Below are 15,552 nucleotides of genomic sequence, written 5' to 3'. Positions count from 1 at the left end.
CAAAAACATAGCCAAAAACCCAGTAATTCTCTGCTTTAGATATTGGGCTTCCACAGTGATTTCTTTTGAACCTGCTGCTGCTGCTGCTGCTTAAAAAAAACAAAAAGTCCCTGGAACCATTGCTACCTTTATGTCCATGGCTTTCCACAATGACTTATACAGGAGTCCACCAGATAATCAGTGAAAAATAAAAATATTATTCATGGCATCCTTCAAACAAAAACACCACTATAACAGCTTCTCTCAAACCCCAGAGTTGGAAAAAAAAATGTCAGTTTCCTGATGAACTGACAGATTTTCTACCAGGAAGTGAGAACCGTGCAACTGAAATCTTATATTTAAATTTACTATATAATTGCTTTAGCATTGATGATAATGAGATTTTCTTGATATGAGTTTTCCATGTTTCATTATATATGTATTTATATTATTTTTATCTTCATTTATTTTCTCACAAGCATACTATATGTAGTATACTACATTTATATGTAGCATAATATATATATATATTTTTGTTTGTTTGTTTTTGAGAAAGAGTCTCCCTCTGTTGCCCAAGCTGAAATGAAGAGGAGTGATCATGGCTCACTGAAGCCTTGACCTCTCAGGGATCAGGTTGTTCTCCCACCTCATCCACCTAAGTACCTGAGACTAGAGGTGCACACCATCATGCCTGACTAATTTTTTGTATTTTTTGTAGAGACAAGATTTTGCCATGTTGCGCAGGCTGGTCTCAAACTCCTGAGCTCAAGCAATATGCTTGTCTTGGCCTCTAAAAGCGCTGGGATTATAGGCATGAGCCACAGTGCCTGGACGAAGCATATTCTTTTTACAAAACATTATTCCTTCCTTGAAAGATGGTATGCATAAATAAAATACAAAACATAATACTAAGTATATTTAGATAAATATAATCTCTAGCAAAATGGGTGCAACCCAGAGCTCCAGAGTCATATTCACCTGATTCTATCCTGTCAGTTTAGGTGCTATATGACCTAGTGAAAAATTACTGAACTTTGCCAAAACACTATTTTACTCCATCAACTAGAATAATAATTTCAATTACACAGGATTGTTATGAAAATTAAAGGTTTTTGTGGCAATAGTTTTTTGGCAATCGATTATGTGGCAATAGTCTCCATAGCATTTATCATTTTAACCCTCCCACCTAGAGGAAAATTTAATTCAAAGAATTCTTATAGATTAGGAGAATCCAATATTAACCCTCTGATATTTTGGATATACTTGGTATTATTTTAAAGTAAATGAAAATATGTGTTTTTTTTTTTTTCTGGAGAAATAGTTAATTAAAAACACTAATCAGATGCCAACCAAACTGTACTTAAAAAGCCTTTATCACACATTTTAATTTTTCTTACATATAAATCTCTTATAATGCTATTCTATTCAGACCATTAATAACATCAATTTTTTCGCTGTTTTCCCTGCAACATTAGGAATTCTAACCAGCTTGTAAATCTAAAGTACTTCATAAAGTAAGTGACAGTCAAAATAATCCAGGAAATGTAGAACAAATCAAAGAGTAAATCTTCCACTCCCATGAAATTTAAACTATTTAGAAACACAGGTTTTATATCAATTGTTTTTCTGGAGGTAAAATTAAAATATGCTAAGCAAAAAAAAAAATTATGTCGGGTATTAGTAGCTCAACTTATAGGAATTTGGAAAATTTATCATAAGAAAACAGGGGTCTTGGGAAAGCTGCAGTTGATTAAATTACAAAGATATAGTGACCACAGGATATCTACTAATTGTTTTCCAGCAGCTTGCTAATCTCAGTAGGACTTTCTTCTCATTGATTCTTTTGGTAAGTCTAAAATACAGTATTCTACTAACAAATTTCTTGGAATTAACTTGCTTTGGTTGGCAAATCATACAATCTTTCAGTTGGTGGCTTTTCAGTTTCGGAAAGACTACATTACCAGAGATTCTGAACTCTTATTAGTTACGAATTTGTAAAAAGAGCTGTGGTGGCTTCAGCTATGCTGGCTTCAGCAACAATATAGTCATCAGGTACAACTGGGTGTACGGAACAGCACTGACTTTAAAGAAACAAATAAGTTACTTAATATTTGTTCACTAAGCAGAAATGTATAGATTATAACATACTTTACTAAGACGCTCCATATGGAATAGCAAAGCATTGGAGCTGGCTCTCAATGAGTTTACAGACAGGCGGGCTTCTTCATATTGATACATTGGTATATGAAAAAAAGAGAGATATTTTACTGCCAGTTTTTTTGGAACTAACTTGCTTTCTTTGACAAATTATACTATTTCAGTGGTGATTCTCAGTTCAGAAGAGAATTTTTTTTTCTGGTTTACCTTTACTTTTTACAGAGATCTCTATTCCCATCAAAGATCAGAAATGTACAGACAAGCAAAAACACAATTCCATCTCAGTGTGACAGGCAACACCTAGAATAAAAATGGGCACACACTCCTGGGAAAATCTTGTACAGACCTAGGCATAAATATCAGAATATCCAGAGAAGAAGAGAGGTGAGTGTTTTTGACTGAGCTCATAGGATCCAACTGCACTAAGAGCAGTTCTTCACCAAGAAGCTTGGAATGCAGGGAAGGGGAACTGGCAGGAGAGATGGGCCAGAAGCAAAATACTGAGAACTTTGTACTCAGAGTCAGAGACTTACATTTTTATCCTGAGGGCACTGGAGGACCATTAAAAGGTTTTACTCAGGGTATAAAGAAGGGTTGGTTGAGCTATTGAACTGAAGTCAAGTGTTTTTCTCCTGGCATTTCTATTTGCAATTAATATTAGACAGTACTCACTGACTAATGTAGAAAAGTAGACCTTGCTCAATGTTGGAGTGCCAACGCACACTGTTTTAATACATGTAATACCTAACATATATATTACTTACTATATGCTAGAACTTTTATGAAGCAATTTTTTTTTTTTTTGAGACAGTGTCTCGCTCTGTTGCCAGGCTGGAGTGCAATACCATGATCTCAGTTCACTGCAACTTCTGCCTCACAGATTCAAGCAATTCTCCTGCCTCAGCCTCCCAAGTAGCCGGGACTACATGCATGCACCACCATGCTCAACTAAGACGAGGTTTCACCATGTTGGCCAGGAAGGTCTCAATCTCTCGACCTCATGATCCGCCCACCTCAGCCTCCCAAAGTGCTGGGATTACAGGCATGAGCCATGGTGCCCAGCCTATGAAGTACATTGTTAATGAGAATTCAATCTTCAATTCTAAACCATATTGTTATAACCATCCCATTTCATAGACGAGAAAACATAGGCACAGAGAGGTTTACTAGCTTGCCCGAGTCACACAGCTCTAAGTAGTTGAGCCAGGTTCCTGAGCCTATGATTTTACCCTTTTGATATACCTCAGCTAAAATTTTGCACTGGTTCTGCAGTAATAAGACATTGGCTTTGACACTAGTTCTAATTTTTTAATAAATCAAACTCTCTTCTTTCAGTTCCCTTATTTATAACATTTAGTTCCTCTAATCTATCCTATAGGCTCTTTTATGCAATTCATGTGGAATAGTATTTTTTTTCATAATATAAGCAACATAACATTGATTATAAAATATTTAACATAACCCTGTACATAAAGGAGGATAAAAGCACCCAAAGGGTTGGCTTGGACAGGAGATGAAAGTTGAGTATTCCAGGAAACCCTTCAGTCTTCTCTCTTGTTATAAACAGTAGTGCTGCCTAAAATAATAGAATTCATCATGAGTCAGAACAAAACTATTTTTAACAAAGCAAGAGGTAGTGATCATACTACTGAGCAATAGATAGCACTTCTTTAAAAACTTCTTAATATAATAATATTTTGCGGTATATTTCTTAATATGATAATTTGGGGTATGCAAGGCTAGATCTAGAGTGTCTGATCTGGGCTAGAGACTGGGAACTGGATTGCTTATATACTAGAGAAACAGAAAAAAAACAGGAAAGGTAAAGTATACATGTCATGAAATGGAAACAGGAAAATATGCAGGAACAGATCTTCCCTGTGCTAGTGGGGATCTGGACAATGAAGAGAGAAGACTAACAGAAAGTAAATCAGTGTGTGATAGTATGATGACTAGCAGCTGATCAAGGGTTCAATGACAGGGAAAAAATTAGAGCTATGAGTAAGTGTGAGAGGAAATATCTCCAAGACTTCACATACATTTTTAAGACTTGTTTTGAAGAAAATAAATTAATATACATGTAAACCACTAAGAAAAATTCCCCACACACAGTAAGTCAATAATTTATGTTAGTTATTATTACTTTATACAGGTGTGTGCATTCATGAGCCTGCAAACACATGCATACATTTTAAAAGCAGAGCTAAGTATAACACATTCCAAACTTTCTTTTACCTGTTTATGCTCACCTAAGTAAAAAAGATAAGCTTTTATGAAATTACATTAATACTTTTTGAAAATATAAAAATCCAATTATATTTCCAGGAAATATTTTTTACTCTGCATATAATTGAACAGATAAGAAATCTATATATTTTAAACTAAAAGTAGAGGTGTTGACATAATATTGGTAATTTCTAAGAATTTAATTCTTCCAACTATCTACTTTCAGCAGCATCTTTCATGTCCTTTTAATGACTTTCTATATGGACTATATATATATGACATTTTACACATATGTGTGTGTGTATTTAAAAGTGAAACTGATAACATATTATAGGACTAAACATTCAAAATATTTGAAGATACTTTTTGATATGTTTGAGGCAAAAAAAAAAAAATCTGCCCTCTACCAGTCTACATTAGGGTAAATGAGGTAAAATACAACATTTACAACCCATAATGCTTATACCAATGGTTTTCTATTTATTTCCTAATCAAATCCCAATATTCAATATTAAATAATGAGAAAAAACAGAAGAAAATCAAGACAATGTCAGGTGGTTGATTTTTACCTTTGATAGTTCTGTGGAAAATGTGCATATCAATTCCTTTCCTCAGATTGTTTTCCCAGCCCACATTCCCTTTAATCATACAATGTAAGGAAGATGACCATCTGTGAGTATGAAATCATACCTCAAATACTCTATATGTAGTAATGGGAAAAGGGAGGAAGACAGAGACTAACAGGTTTGTGTACCCACTTGGCTTTAAGAAACTTAATAGGTACATTATTATTTTATTTTCACAGCAACCTTATGGGTGTGCCTTTACATCTTCATTTTAACTATGTGGAATCTGAGGTGGATGATTCAAGACCATACCACTGTATAAGACCATGGTTGAGCTGGGTTCATGGTCTCTAGATCTCCCCATTATGAACTATCCCGCAAGAGATATGACTATCATAAAGTTAATAAAAATTAAGCTATAGGACCCCCAAGGACATGGGCCACTTTCATACCACTTGAGGCATGAGCAAAGTGTTCATAAATATCCATATTTCTGTTAAACTTGTAAAAGTAAAATATTTTTCTACTCCTTTTCTTAATGGAATTCCCTCAAATAACATAACTTTTTATTTTTATCCTTACCCAACAAACAAAGAGTAACACACAGAGACCATGGAGGGCTTTTAATCAGTTATATTCCCAGGCTTCCTCTGCTCCTATATTTGTGTAGTGCTCTAATAATTAGAAAATGGTTTCATTTCATTTGTTTTCCATAGTAATTATATGAAGTAGGCAGTACCATTATTGCCCTAATACAGATAATTGAACTGAAGTTTAAAATAAATAAATAAGGACCAAATAATTTAGAGTTAGTAAGTGTTAGAGACTATCACAAACAAAAAACAAAATCATGTTTGTTTTTGAATTTAAAACAGATTTTTAAAACTGTTTTTGTTTGCTTTTTTTGTTGTTGGTTTTCTGTACTTCCACTGCAACTAATCATTTTCCTACTTTTTTTTTTTACAAGTTTAAATCAAAAGCAATGACGTACAAAATCTGTATGTTTAAGATAATTTTGTTGTGGTTATTGCTGCCTCTCTTCCTTCTAGAGAAGTCAAATATCATACTTCAGAACTAGGCGTGGTTAAAATCCTTCAGACACAGAAGTTTTATTTCTTTCTATCATCTACGTCGGTAGTCTGGCTGTATCCCCTCTTCGGAGACTCAGTAAGGCATTACTACACTGCCTGGAGTGAAACTCTTAAAGTGAGACGACAGTGCATTGTCATCTTCCACAAGACTGGGCAATCAGCCTCACTTTTCCTGCTAGGACACACGGTGAAAGCATTGGGTGAAAGTGCTTGGCTCTCCCAGCAAGCTTTTGCTGTGGACTGCTGGGCTGAACAGGTGCCAGCCATATCTGCCTATTAAATTTGCCTTTCCATAGAAAAGACTTTAACAAGCATCCTGGAAAGTGAAGGAGCTGTCAGTGCAAAGTAAATAAGTCAGTTATCTTATAAGAAAGGAAAAACTGACAGAGATGTCTTAAACACTTCTGATGTATGAATTAAGTGAAAAAAAATGTATAACTGGGTTTCACACAATCTATTCTGTAAGCATTGAATCCCACAATTTCTTTGCAAGAAGACTATATATTATCTTCTTAACAAATGCACAATCTGAAATCTTGACTTCCTTGAGGGTGTTGGAACATGACAGGCATGGGCTCTTACCCTCCTAAATCATTTTGACTTTGAGGAGGATAAATGGAGGAAGGAAGAGAAAGAGGAAGGGAGGAAGAGAGGAAGACAACATGACAAATGAAAATAAGAATGTAAAATTATTATAAGAGAAAAAAGACATTACCCATCTCTGAGTAAAAGAACAGACTGTATTTTCTCTAGCTCTTCCAATACTCAGCCTGAAATATTTTTCTAAGTAGGAACATTTTCTCATAAAGCATATGCAAAATATTTCAACTCTCTGGTTTTGGCTCTTTCTTTTTATTTATTTATTTTTATTTTTTACCAGAATCATTTACTTAACAGAGTTGTGGGGCTAGTTTATTTAGAACTGAAGACAAGCTTGATGAATGAAGAAGATGGCCTGGGCGATAGTCCAGCAACTAAAACATAATTAGAATTATCCCAGACACTTAAATCCCAATTATTTAATCTGTGGGGTGTCCAACACAACAAGTGTTTGGCATAACTCAACAAAACAGATATTACAGAGAAATAGAAGAAAAAAAATGTATGAAACAAAATGAACTAGGGGTTCTTTTTTGTCATTAGGCTGGGTTTTTTTTATTGTTAGGGACATAATAAAACAAATATAAAATTAGAACGTGTGAGTGTGTGAGAGTATGTGTGTGGGCCGGGACAATATTTTTAAAAATATGACTGAAACCAATACTCAAAATTGTTATTAACATCAGGTTTGTGGTGATAACATTGACATGCCTCTCCCTACCCTTTATTCCAACCTTCTCATCACTTTTCCACACAGTCGAAACACATCCACGGGCACATACAACAAAAAGCCAGGCAAGTTATTGCACTCTGCTTAATAAAAACACAGCGATTAAAGGCATGAACACTTTGTCACTGAGAGGCACAGAGGAAAGACGGCATGCCCTAGGTTCTACTCTTTTTCAACAAAGTTAAGTTATGCTCTTCTATAGTATAAGCAATAATATAAGTGATATTAATAAAGTAGCATATGATATTAATAAAGCTGATCAGAGACTAACGTCTGCAAACCCTACAGGAAAATAAGAGCTATAGAAGAGTTTAATTATGAATAGAACCTACCAGAACTTTTTAAACTGGGATACCATTAAATGGCACTCTAAAGGCAAAACACACACACTTTTTTTTTTAAAGGGTTTTTCAGGCAATTTTTAAATATAGAAATGACTGCTTATGGTTTTGGTTTCTTTAAATCACTATAAATTTAAAATCATTTCAAAAGTTATACTAACATTAAAGTGACAGTTAATAAATGTCATCATACTAAACCACAGAGTTTTTAAGAACTCCAACTGGGGCACCTACTAAATTACAGTTTTATTTTATGACTTTGTAACACCTGGGATTCTCATTAGGAATGCTGGATGAAAATTTGAGCTTTTAGGAAAAAAAAAAAGAACAAGACCTTCAATTACTACAAATTTCACCAGATATAATTCAAATTCTTATTTGTCTTATAGCACTTTTTCTTTCTATTTAGTTTTCTTTGCACTAACAGATTATATTAGGTAACAATTGTTTAAGATGGTAATAAAATAGTTTAAATGGGAACTTTAAAATCCCATTCTTGAAATTCATTGATTAGAATTACATTTTTAACCACTTAATTAAATATTTCTTATTGTAATGATAATAGAGATTTTTAAATTAGAGCTATATCTTTCTTTTATGTGATAAGAATAATTGCGATGAATAAATCCTCTTTATGGGAATTCTATAGGGTCAAAAGAAAAGTGAGAATTCCAATAAAGTTTTAATATTCATGAATACCTGCACTGCTATTTATTTGGAGCTTCATGTGGAAATGCCTATTTCACACTACAATTTATATGACATCAGATTCTATTTTCCTCATTACAAGCATTTTGCATATGTTAATAAATGGACTGTCAAAAATAAACTGTTGTTTAAAATTTATATTTAAAATTGCTACAGTGCTTCCATTTTTGCCTTGCTCAAACACTTTAAAATCTATCTCATTAAATGAATACAAACAAATGTCTGGGAAGTCTGAAACTAAAAGTAATATTAAATAAAGAAAATTATCCTAAGAATTCCTGCCAATTGTTTTGGAACTTCAAAACCAAATAATTAAAAATAGATTGCTCATATTTTGAAACAAACATTTTCAATGGAACCAATTATTTAGAACATATTTTCAACAACTAATAATTGTCAGTTTTCTAACTGCTATATAGTGCCTTCAAAAATTGTTATTAAAACAACAGAAAATCTATTTTTTTAATGTATTTCCTATCTCTAATGCATTTCACTCAATAAACATTTTGTTGATTAAAGATAGGTACTAAGAATTTTTTTAAAGGTATGAACCATTTCAATCTGTGTTTACAAAGCCTTAAGAAGTCATTTTGCTTTTTGTCTACCTTTATATACACCCATAGAAATGTCGGTGCCAATTACACTAATATAGAACATATGATACACTTTTTAAAATCAGTTAACTACTCCATTGGTGTATATATATATATATATATGTATATATATATATATATATACATATATATATATATATATATATATATATATATATATATACAGCAAACTAAAATAACTCCTTTTTGAAACCCTTATCTACCCTATGGATTACATAAATTTTGATAAAATAACTAAATATGTATTTACTCAGAAGGGCACAGCAGTGGGAGCCATTTACCTCCTGAAATATATTCACCAGAGAGATTATAAGAGTAAGAATCATTTTGAGTTTCTAAGTAACACTTTACATTTTTAGCTCTGATATTACTTTTATAATCACAATTCACTTTTACTGGAAAGAAAAATAAAAGGCAAATACTACAATCAATTTTTAATGATTAATAAGCAAGGCATGAAATTCAAACCTCAATTAATTCTGATGCTTTATAAAAACCATTGTGAACTATTTTAAGATTGCTTAAAATGATGTCATAATCTTTAAATAATTAGATACTCCTGCTAACTTAAATTGGAACTATTCATTAGTAAACTAGATGATATTAAATATCTGCTAATTTAAATTAAAAAATAATGTCTAAGTAGTTATCAATAATTTGTTCAGCAATTATTTTTGTAAATACGAACAGTATATTTTTCTTTTGAAAAAGAACATTAAATTTGACTCATAAAAGGGAGAATAGCTATAGTTAGCCAATATAATTACACACATTACATTCTATTTTTGCAGTCAAAGGTAGAAAGGTTTCTACAAATGAAAAAGAAACTAATTGCCCTTCAGGGAAATACAGTTAAAAAAGCACTCCAGACAACGAAGATTCAAGTGGTAAAGTCAATCAGCAAAAGTATGGTAGAAATAACTAAAGCATAGTTATTTTCTCAACCGGACCAATCAATGCTGAATAAAATATTTAATTAAAAAGTTTGGAAATGTTTGCTATAAACAGCTATATCATTTCATTCTGATTTTGCATGTAAATATACAAAAACACATAATGTAACCGGTAGCATTTTATAGAGCATAAAAACATAAATATGTTATAGTAAATAATGTTTTTCTAGGTGAAAAAAGTGAACGTTTTTTTCCTTATCAACTATATCTTACGTGGATTAGAATAAAGAGCCAACAGTATTTCCAGATGACAGTATTACAAAAAGAATATTTCAAATCAAAGCTAAATCTTTGTTGTAAATGCAGAAATGGTTCACTGTCTTCTCTGTCTTATATGAGGAAATGAAATCCTCTTACCTGTCACCCTGACACCCAAGAAGATCTTTGTCTACCTCAAAAGAGCTTAAAATGTCAAGACTTAGGTCTCCTTTTCATGGTTTATTAAGCAAAAAGCCAAAACTATTCATGCTCCCTTGTAGTTTCGACAATCTATGATTCAAATGGGGCAATAGCTCTCTTTTCTTGCTCAGTAATGTCCTGGTGAGGAAATGATTTTACTGTCCTTTTTCTGTGGGGTCCTGCAGATTTATCTAAAAGGAAATGAATTACAACAGGATGACAAGGCCACAGAATAAAGCCATTTAGTTTTACAAATCTATTATGTCCTCCAATCTATTTTATGGGCCTGGTTCTATTATAAGCCAAGAAACCCCTAAAACAAACTTTTTTTTCCCTTTTTTATCCTTCCAAGGAAACCATTTACAATTCTATGATTGTTTTTGAAGCAGTTTAGTCTTTTCTTCCCCCCTTACGTGTTTCTATCCCACTTTCTCAAACATACAAAACATTCAGAGACAAGAAACTGGACTTTTCAAATCCAAACTGCTGACAACTGTCAGAAGCACTTTACTGGGACATTACTGACTGTAGCTTCAATGAATTAAGCTTGATTCACTGCGGGTGAATCATTTTCAATGCAGAGCTGTTCAGCAGTAATTGGCCAAGAATCCCTGCTGTGAAAAGCACTTGTCAAATAATGCTTGTTTACAAATATATCTCCAGACAGCAAAAAGTGGCAGTTACTGAATAAGTTCAGGGCCATCTCCAAAATTCATAACAGTGGACATGAACCCTTTACTTACTAAATGTACTTAAACTTCCACTTGTAGATACACTTGCTAATATTTGTCCTGCTTGATCAGAGAGAAGTCTGTTCCTAAATATGACTCTGAAATATTTTATAACAAAAAAGTTTTGAATATTACATTGTAGTTCAAAGATTTCTTCCCCATGTAGTTTATGATTAATATGATAAAACTACTAAGGATATATTTATCTTATAAAGTGCTTAGAATTCAGACTAAAGGGTAAATTTTCCTCTTGTCTGCTATCCAACATACACTAACAAGCCAAATAAATGCATTTCATATCAGTCCAAATTTCCAGATACATGTTTGGCTTCTTCTGTTCAATTCTGCTTGTTTATATCTAATAAAGTTAAATTTAAGAAATGACTAGAATACCAACTATGTACACTCATATTTATTCTGTATATCTTAAAACATTATTTTTCATAATACACACACACATACACACACACAAACATACACACACGCGCTCTTTGGGTAATCCCTAAGCATCTATAGGTTGCAGAAGGCAAATTAAAGGAGAACAAGTGATTAATGAGTTTAGCATATCCATCAAGTCTTTCTGTCTCCTGACCTTACAAAGTCCCTCCAAAAGCAAACAAGCAAATTGGGAAACTCTAATCTGAAACTGAGAAAAACCCCAAACATTTTATAAATATTTTAACATAAATAAATATTTTAATATACTCTGCTGCTCAATTTATAGCAATAGCATGGAGAAACAAAAGGAAGAGAAGAATGCAAATTTCACAGAGCAGAAATAAAGGTCTGAAATACTAAGTGGAAAGACAGAAAACTGTGCCTAGCTGAGATGGGATGAATTAGATAATGACAGATATTTATACAATTTTATTTCCAATTAAGTATAATAGTGACATATTACAAAATGTGCCCCCCAAACAGCAGGCTTTTTTCAGAGCACCAGGTGGTAAGGTACATCTCATATTTGATTAGATCTCCAAGCCCCATCTCACTGTAGTCTAAGTTTTGCTGTGTGAAGAACTAGATGAGATAAGACAATACAATTTGTGGGTGTTAAATCTGTAACAACAGCCAGGCTACATTTCACAAGATTCGAGCTCTGCTTTCAACACCTTAGGAGACCGGCGCTATTTCCCCTTTCTTCCCTTTCCTTCTGCCTCTTCCTCCCTGCACAGTCTTGGCTCTTGTTCCTATTCAGTGTCACTCCCTGAGAATTCAATTCTTCCAATTTTCTAACCAAAGCGACTCCTTTTCATCTCCACCTAAGTTCTCCTCTTCCATCACACCTGGAGAAAAGGACTTTAAATCTAACGGAAACACGAACGGATGAATATTAATGTTAAACCTCTTTAAATTCAAACCAAGATGCCCCTTTCGGTGGAATAAGATAGTTAATAAAATAACCTTCTCTAACCCTATTATAATCCTCCAGGCATCTAATAGAATGAATTTACCTTAATGTGTTCATAAAAGGTCTAGGAGTCCCAAAAACACTTTTTTCAACTTTATCAGAAAGAGAAAATGCCCGATTGTTCGGCTTAGGCATGACAGATCACCTATATATGTATAAAGATAAATGTAGGTAAATACACATATGCCTTTAATCAGAATTTAAAAAAAAATAAACTTAGAGGTTAAAGAGAGAGAAAGTTCATGGAATGAGGGTAAGGGATCCTCTGTCCGCCCTGCTTTCACGCCGTTCCTTTAGACCTAGCATTGCTGGGATACCAGTGCAGCGCCTTCTCCTACAGTGGAGACTGAACCCATGCAAGTCACGAGGACACACACTACTCCACCACTGCTGCTTCATCTTTCCGGTCTAGCGTCCCGTGCCCAGGAGTGAAAGGAATTTCTGTAAGGTTCTGAGCGTCACGCGTCGCATACACAATCCCAAACCGAAACCCCCAACCTTCTAGCCAAAGGAGGTAGGCTTTTTCATGTTTTCATGGTGGAGCTGACCATTCCTAATGACCCTGATCTGGATCTGAGATGCTGCTCCCGCCCCTCCGGGAGAAATGCGCGCTTGGGCTCAGACCCCAGCTCCATCCCGGTGTGGGAGAGGAGCGAGCTGGGCTGGAGGGAACCCAGGGACAGAGGGTTCAGGTCCAAGAGGTGGGCGGGCAGAGGGGCTGAGCACTGCTCTGGGAGCATGGAGAGCGACACAGGTGTTGCTCCCCTGTCGGCCCTACTCTCCCAGAGAATAGCAGGGACAGTATTCTGGGTCCGGAGCACAGGATTGGAGGTAGGGAGGGGGGCTGGGAACTCCCGGATCCCGTGCTGTGCTGTGCTGGCCAAAGCAGGTCATTTCCCTCCCTAAGACATGCCCAGGTGGGTTCTAGCAGCAACTTCCTAGCAGCGACACGACACTCCCCCCACCCCTCCTCCCGCGGCATCCCACCTCCTCGCCTTCTTCCACCTTGGCTTGAGTGTGACAAATAACTCTCCGAAGAAGAAGGGCACCCAACAGTGTGGGGCGCCTTCTGTCCTTCGCTATACCCCTCCCACGAGAAATAAAAGCTCCTGCCACCCACCCAGAATAGCAGCTGGTGATGCCCTAAATAACAGCTCCCAGCAGGCACTTTCCCCAAAAATAAAAGCACTCAGCCACCCCCACAACGTTTTCCCATCACTGGCCTCAAATAACGGTTTCTAAAAGCCCCACTGCTCCCGAGATCCCTGTTGCTGAGCTTCAAACAGTTCCCACTCCCTCAAGCCCGGTATGTCACTTCCCCACGCGCCTTAAGTGAGCCCCAGCCGCACCCATCCCCCTGGCGCGGACCTCGGACCTCCTTTCCCCCCAAGGTTTTCCACCTTCCCAGCCCCCCAACCAGTCTCTGTCCACATGCTTGATCCTTGCCCAGCACTCCGCAGCTAATGTCAAACAATGCTATCAAAAACCGCAGAGGGAAGCGAAAGGCCAGTGGATGAGGACGACAAATATTAATTTGAGATGAGAGTGCGATTTAGTCCACAGGAGCAGCGTCCAGCGCTCCGGGACCCGCACTCCCCAGGCCCCGCCTAGCCCCTCCGCCCCAGGTCGCCGCGGTCCCCACCCCCATCTCCCTACCTTCGTTGCTGGGGCTGGCCAGGAGGGTCCGGAGTGCGGCGCAAAGAAGAAGGCACGTCCAGAGGGGAGCCCGGCGAGGTGCAGGGTAGCAGCCGGCCAGGGAAGCTGAGGTGCTGGGGGTGTCGCCGCTGCCGCCCGGGGGCCGCCGGCGTCCCGCACCCCGGGGCCCCGAGCCCCGCATTTTCTCCGTGCCTCCTCAGCTGCCGCTGTCCCGCGCGGCTCAGTCCACCGCTTCGGCCTCGCGGAGCGGCCGAGGGAGACTCGGGAGTCCTCTGGTCCCCCGGTGGGGTCCTACGCCTTCTGGCACGCGGCTCCTCCAAATGCGGGAACCACGGATCCGCTGAGCCAGCTGAAGTTTGCTTCTGGCTCCTGTCGCCTTCCCCTTTGGTGGGGTTAAATGAATTAGTTCTGGTTGCTAGCGCAGTTCTGGACTCGGATCAAGGGTTGTCGAGAGGGTCCCGCGTCCTGTTCCTCTGCCTTGTAAAAAGACTTTTTAAGAATTGAGAATTTTTAGATGCCACTAGGGGAAAGGTGAAGCTTCTCTGCAGTCTTCAGTGTTGAAATGGACGAAGGTAAGGAAGACAAATCATTTTATGACGAAATCCCCGATTTAAAAAAAAAAAAAAGGAAAAAAGCAGGGTGGCTAAGGATAAAGAATGAAGAGTTGAGAAAATGTGGGGAGTGAAAAACAGGAGAGCAGCGAGCAAAGGCAAAGATCCAGAGTTCAAAGAGGCTGGCAGAAGGAAATCGCTGCGGGCTGAGCGCTGACGAGGGGAGGGACTGACGGCGGCCGGCAGGCAGGAGCGCGGAGCCGGGCTGCGGCGGCCCGGGAGCTGCTGCGGTTCCCGCTGCTCGGGGAGGAGGTGGTGTGTGAGCGGCTGCGAGGGCGAGGTTGAAACTGCACCGCCAAGGCGCGCTCCTGCTGTGTCTGGAGCCCCTGCGTCTCCTCTGCTTCCCCGCTCAGCGCCTCCCACCCTTCTTCCCTCCTCCTCTTCCCGGCTCCCCCGCCCTCCGCTGCTCGCAGCCTCGCCAGTGAGAATCTACTGTAAGTGTGAGTTGCTTCGGCGAAGTCACACACCCACGAAGGGAAGTAATCTGAAGGCTGCCGTGGTGAGTGTTGCCTAGTGGTCTCCGGGAAAGGCGCGTCTTCCTCCCGGGATAATTAGGGCGAAGAATCCTCCTGACGACGCTGGCTAGGACTGGTGCTCTCGGGAGGCGGAAGCGAGATCAACCCCAGCTCAACTGGCGGCCCTTAGAGATACCGGTCCCTCCGTCTGGCATTTTTCCTGCTGCCCCTCACAGGCTTGTGGCATCAACAACCTTGTCGTCACATCGCCGCGCATTCGCAGGCTCTGTTGGTCCGTGGCTAGTTTCTTAAACACCCATACCG

General features: G+C 37.8%; 1 protein-coding gene across 16 annotated transcripts in view; it reads right to left on the bottom strand.

Moving 5' to 3' along the window:
• Window positions 1–15,092, bottom strand: part of EPHA5 (EPH receptor A5) — a 355,442-nt gene extending 340,350 nt beyond the window's left edge. For all 16 annotated transcript variants that reach the window (XM_002745798.6, XM_002745799.6, XM_008993253.5 and 13 more), the window contains exon 1: window positions 14,163–15,092. In XM_002745798.6, coding sequence (XP_002745844.1) covers window positions 14,163–14,343 — 181 coding nt within the window. In that variant the 5' untranslated portion in view covers window positions 14,344–15,092. The remainder of the gene's footprint in view (window positions 1–14,162) is intronic.
• Window positions 15,093–15,552: the final 460 nt, after the last annotated feature.

The sequence above is a fragment of the Callithrix jacchus genome, chromosome 3 (genome assembly GCF_049354715.1).
Source record: "Callithrix jacchus isolate 240 chromosome 3, calJac240_pri, whole genome shotgun sequence".
Taxonomy (NCBI): Eukaryota; Metazoa; Chordata; class Mammalia; order Primates; family Cebidae; genus Callithrix; species Callithrix jacchus.
The sequence above is the reverse complement of the archived record's forward strand: the minus strand, read 5'-3'. Positions and strand labels throughout refer to the sequence as shown.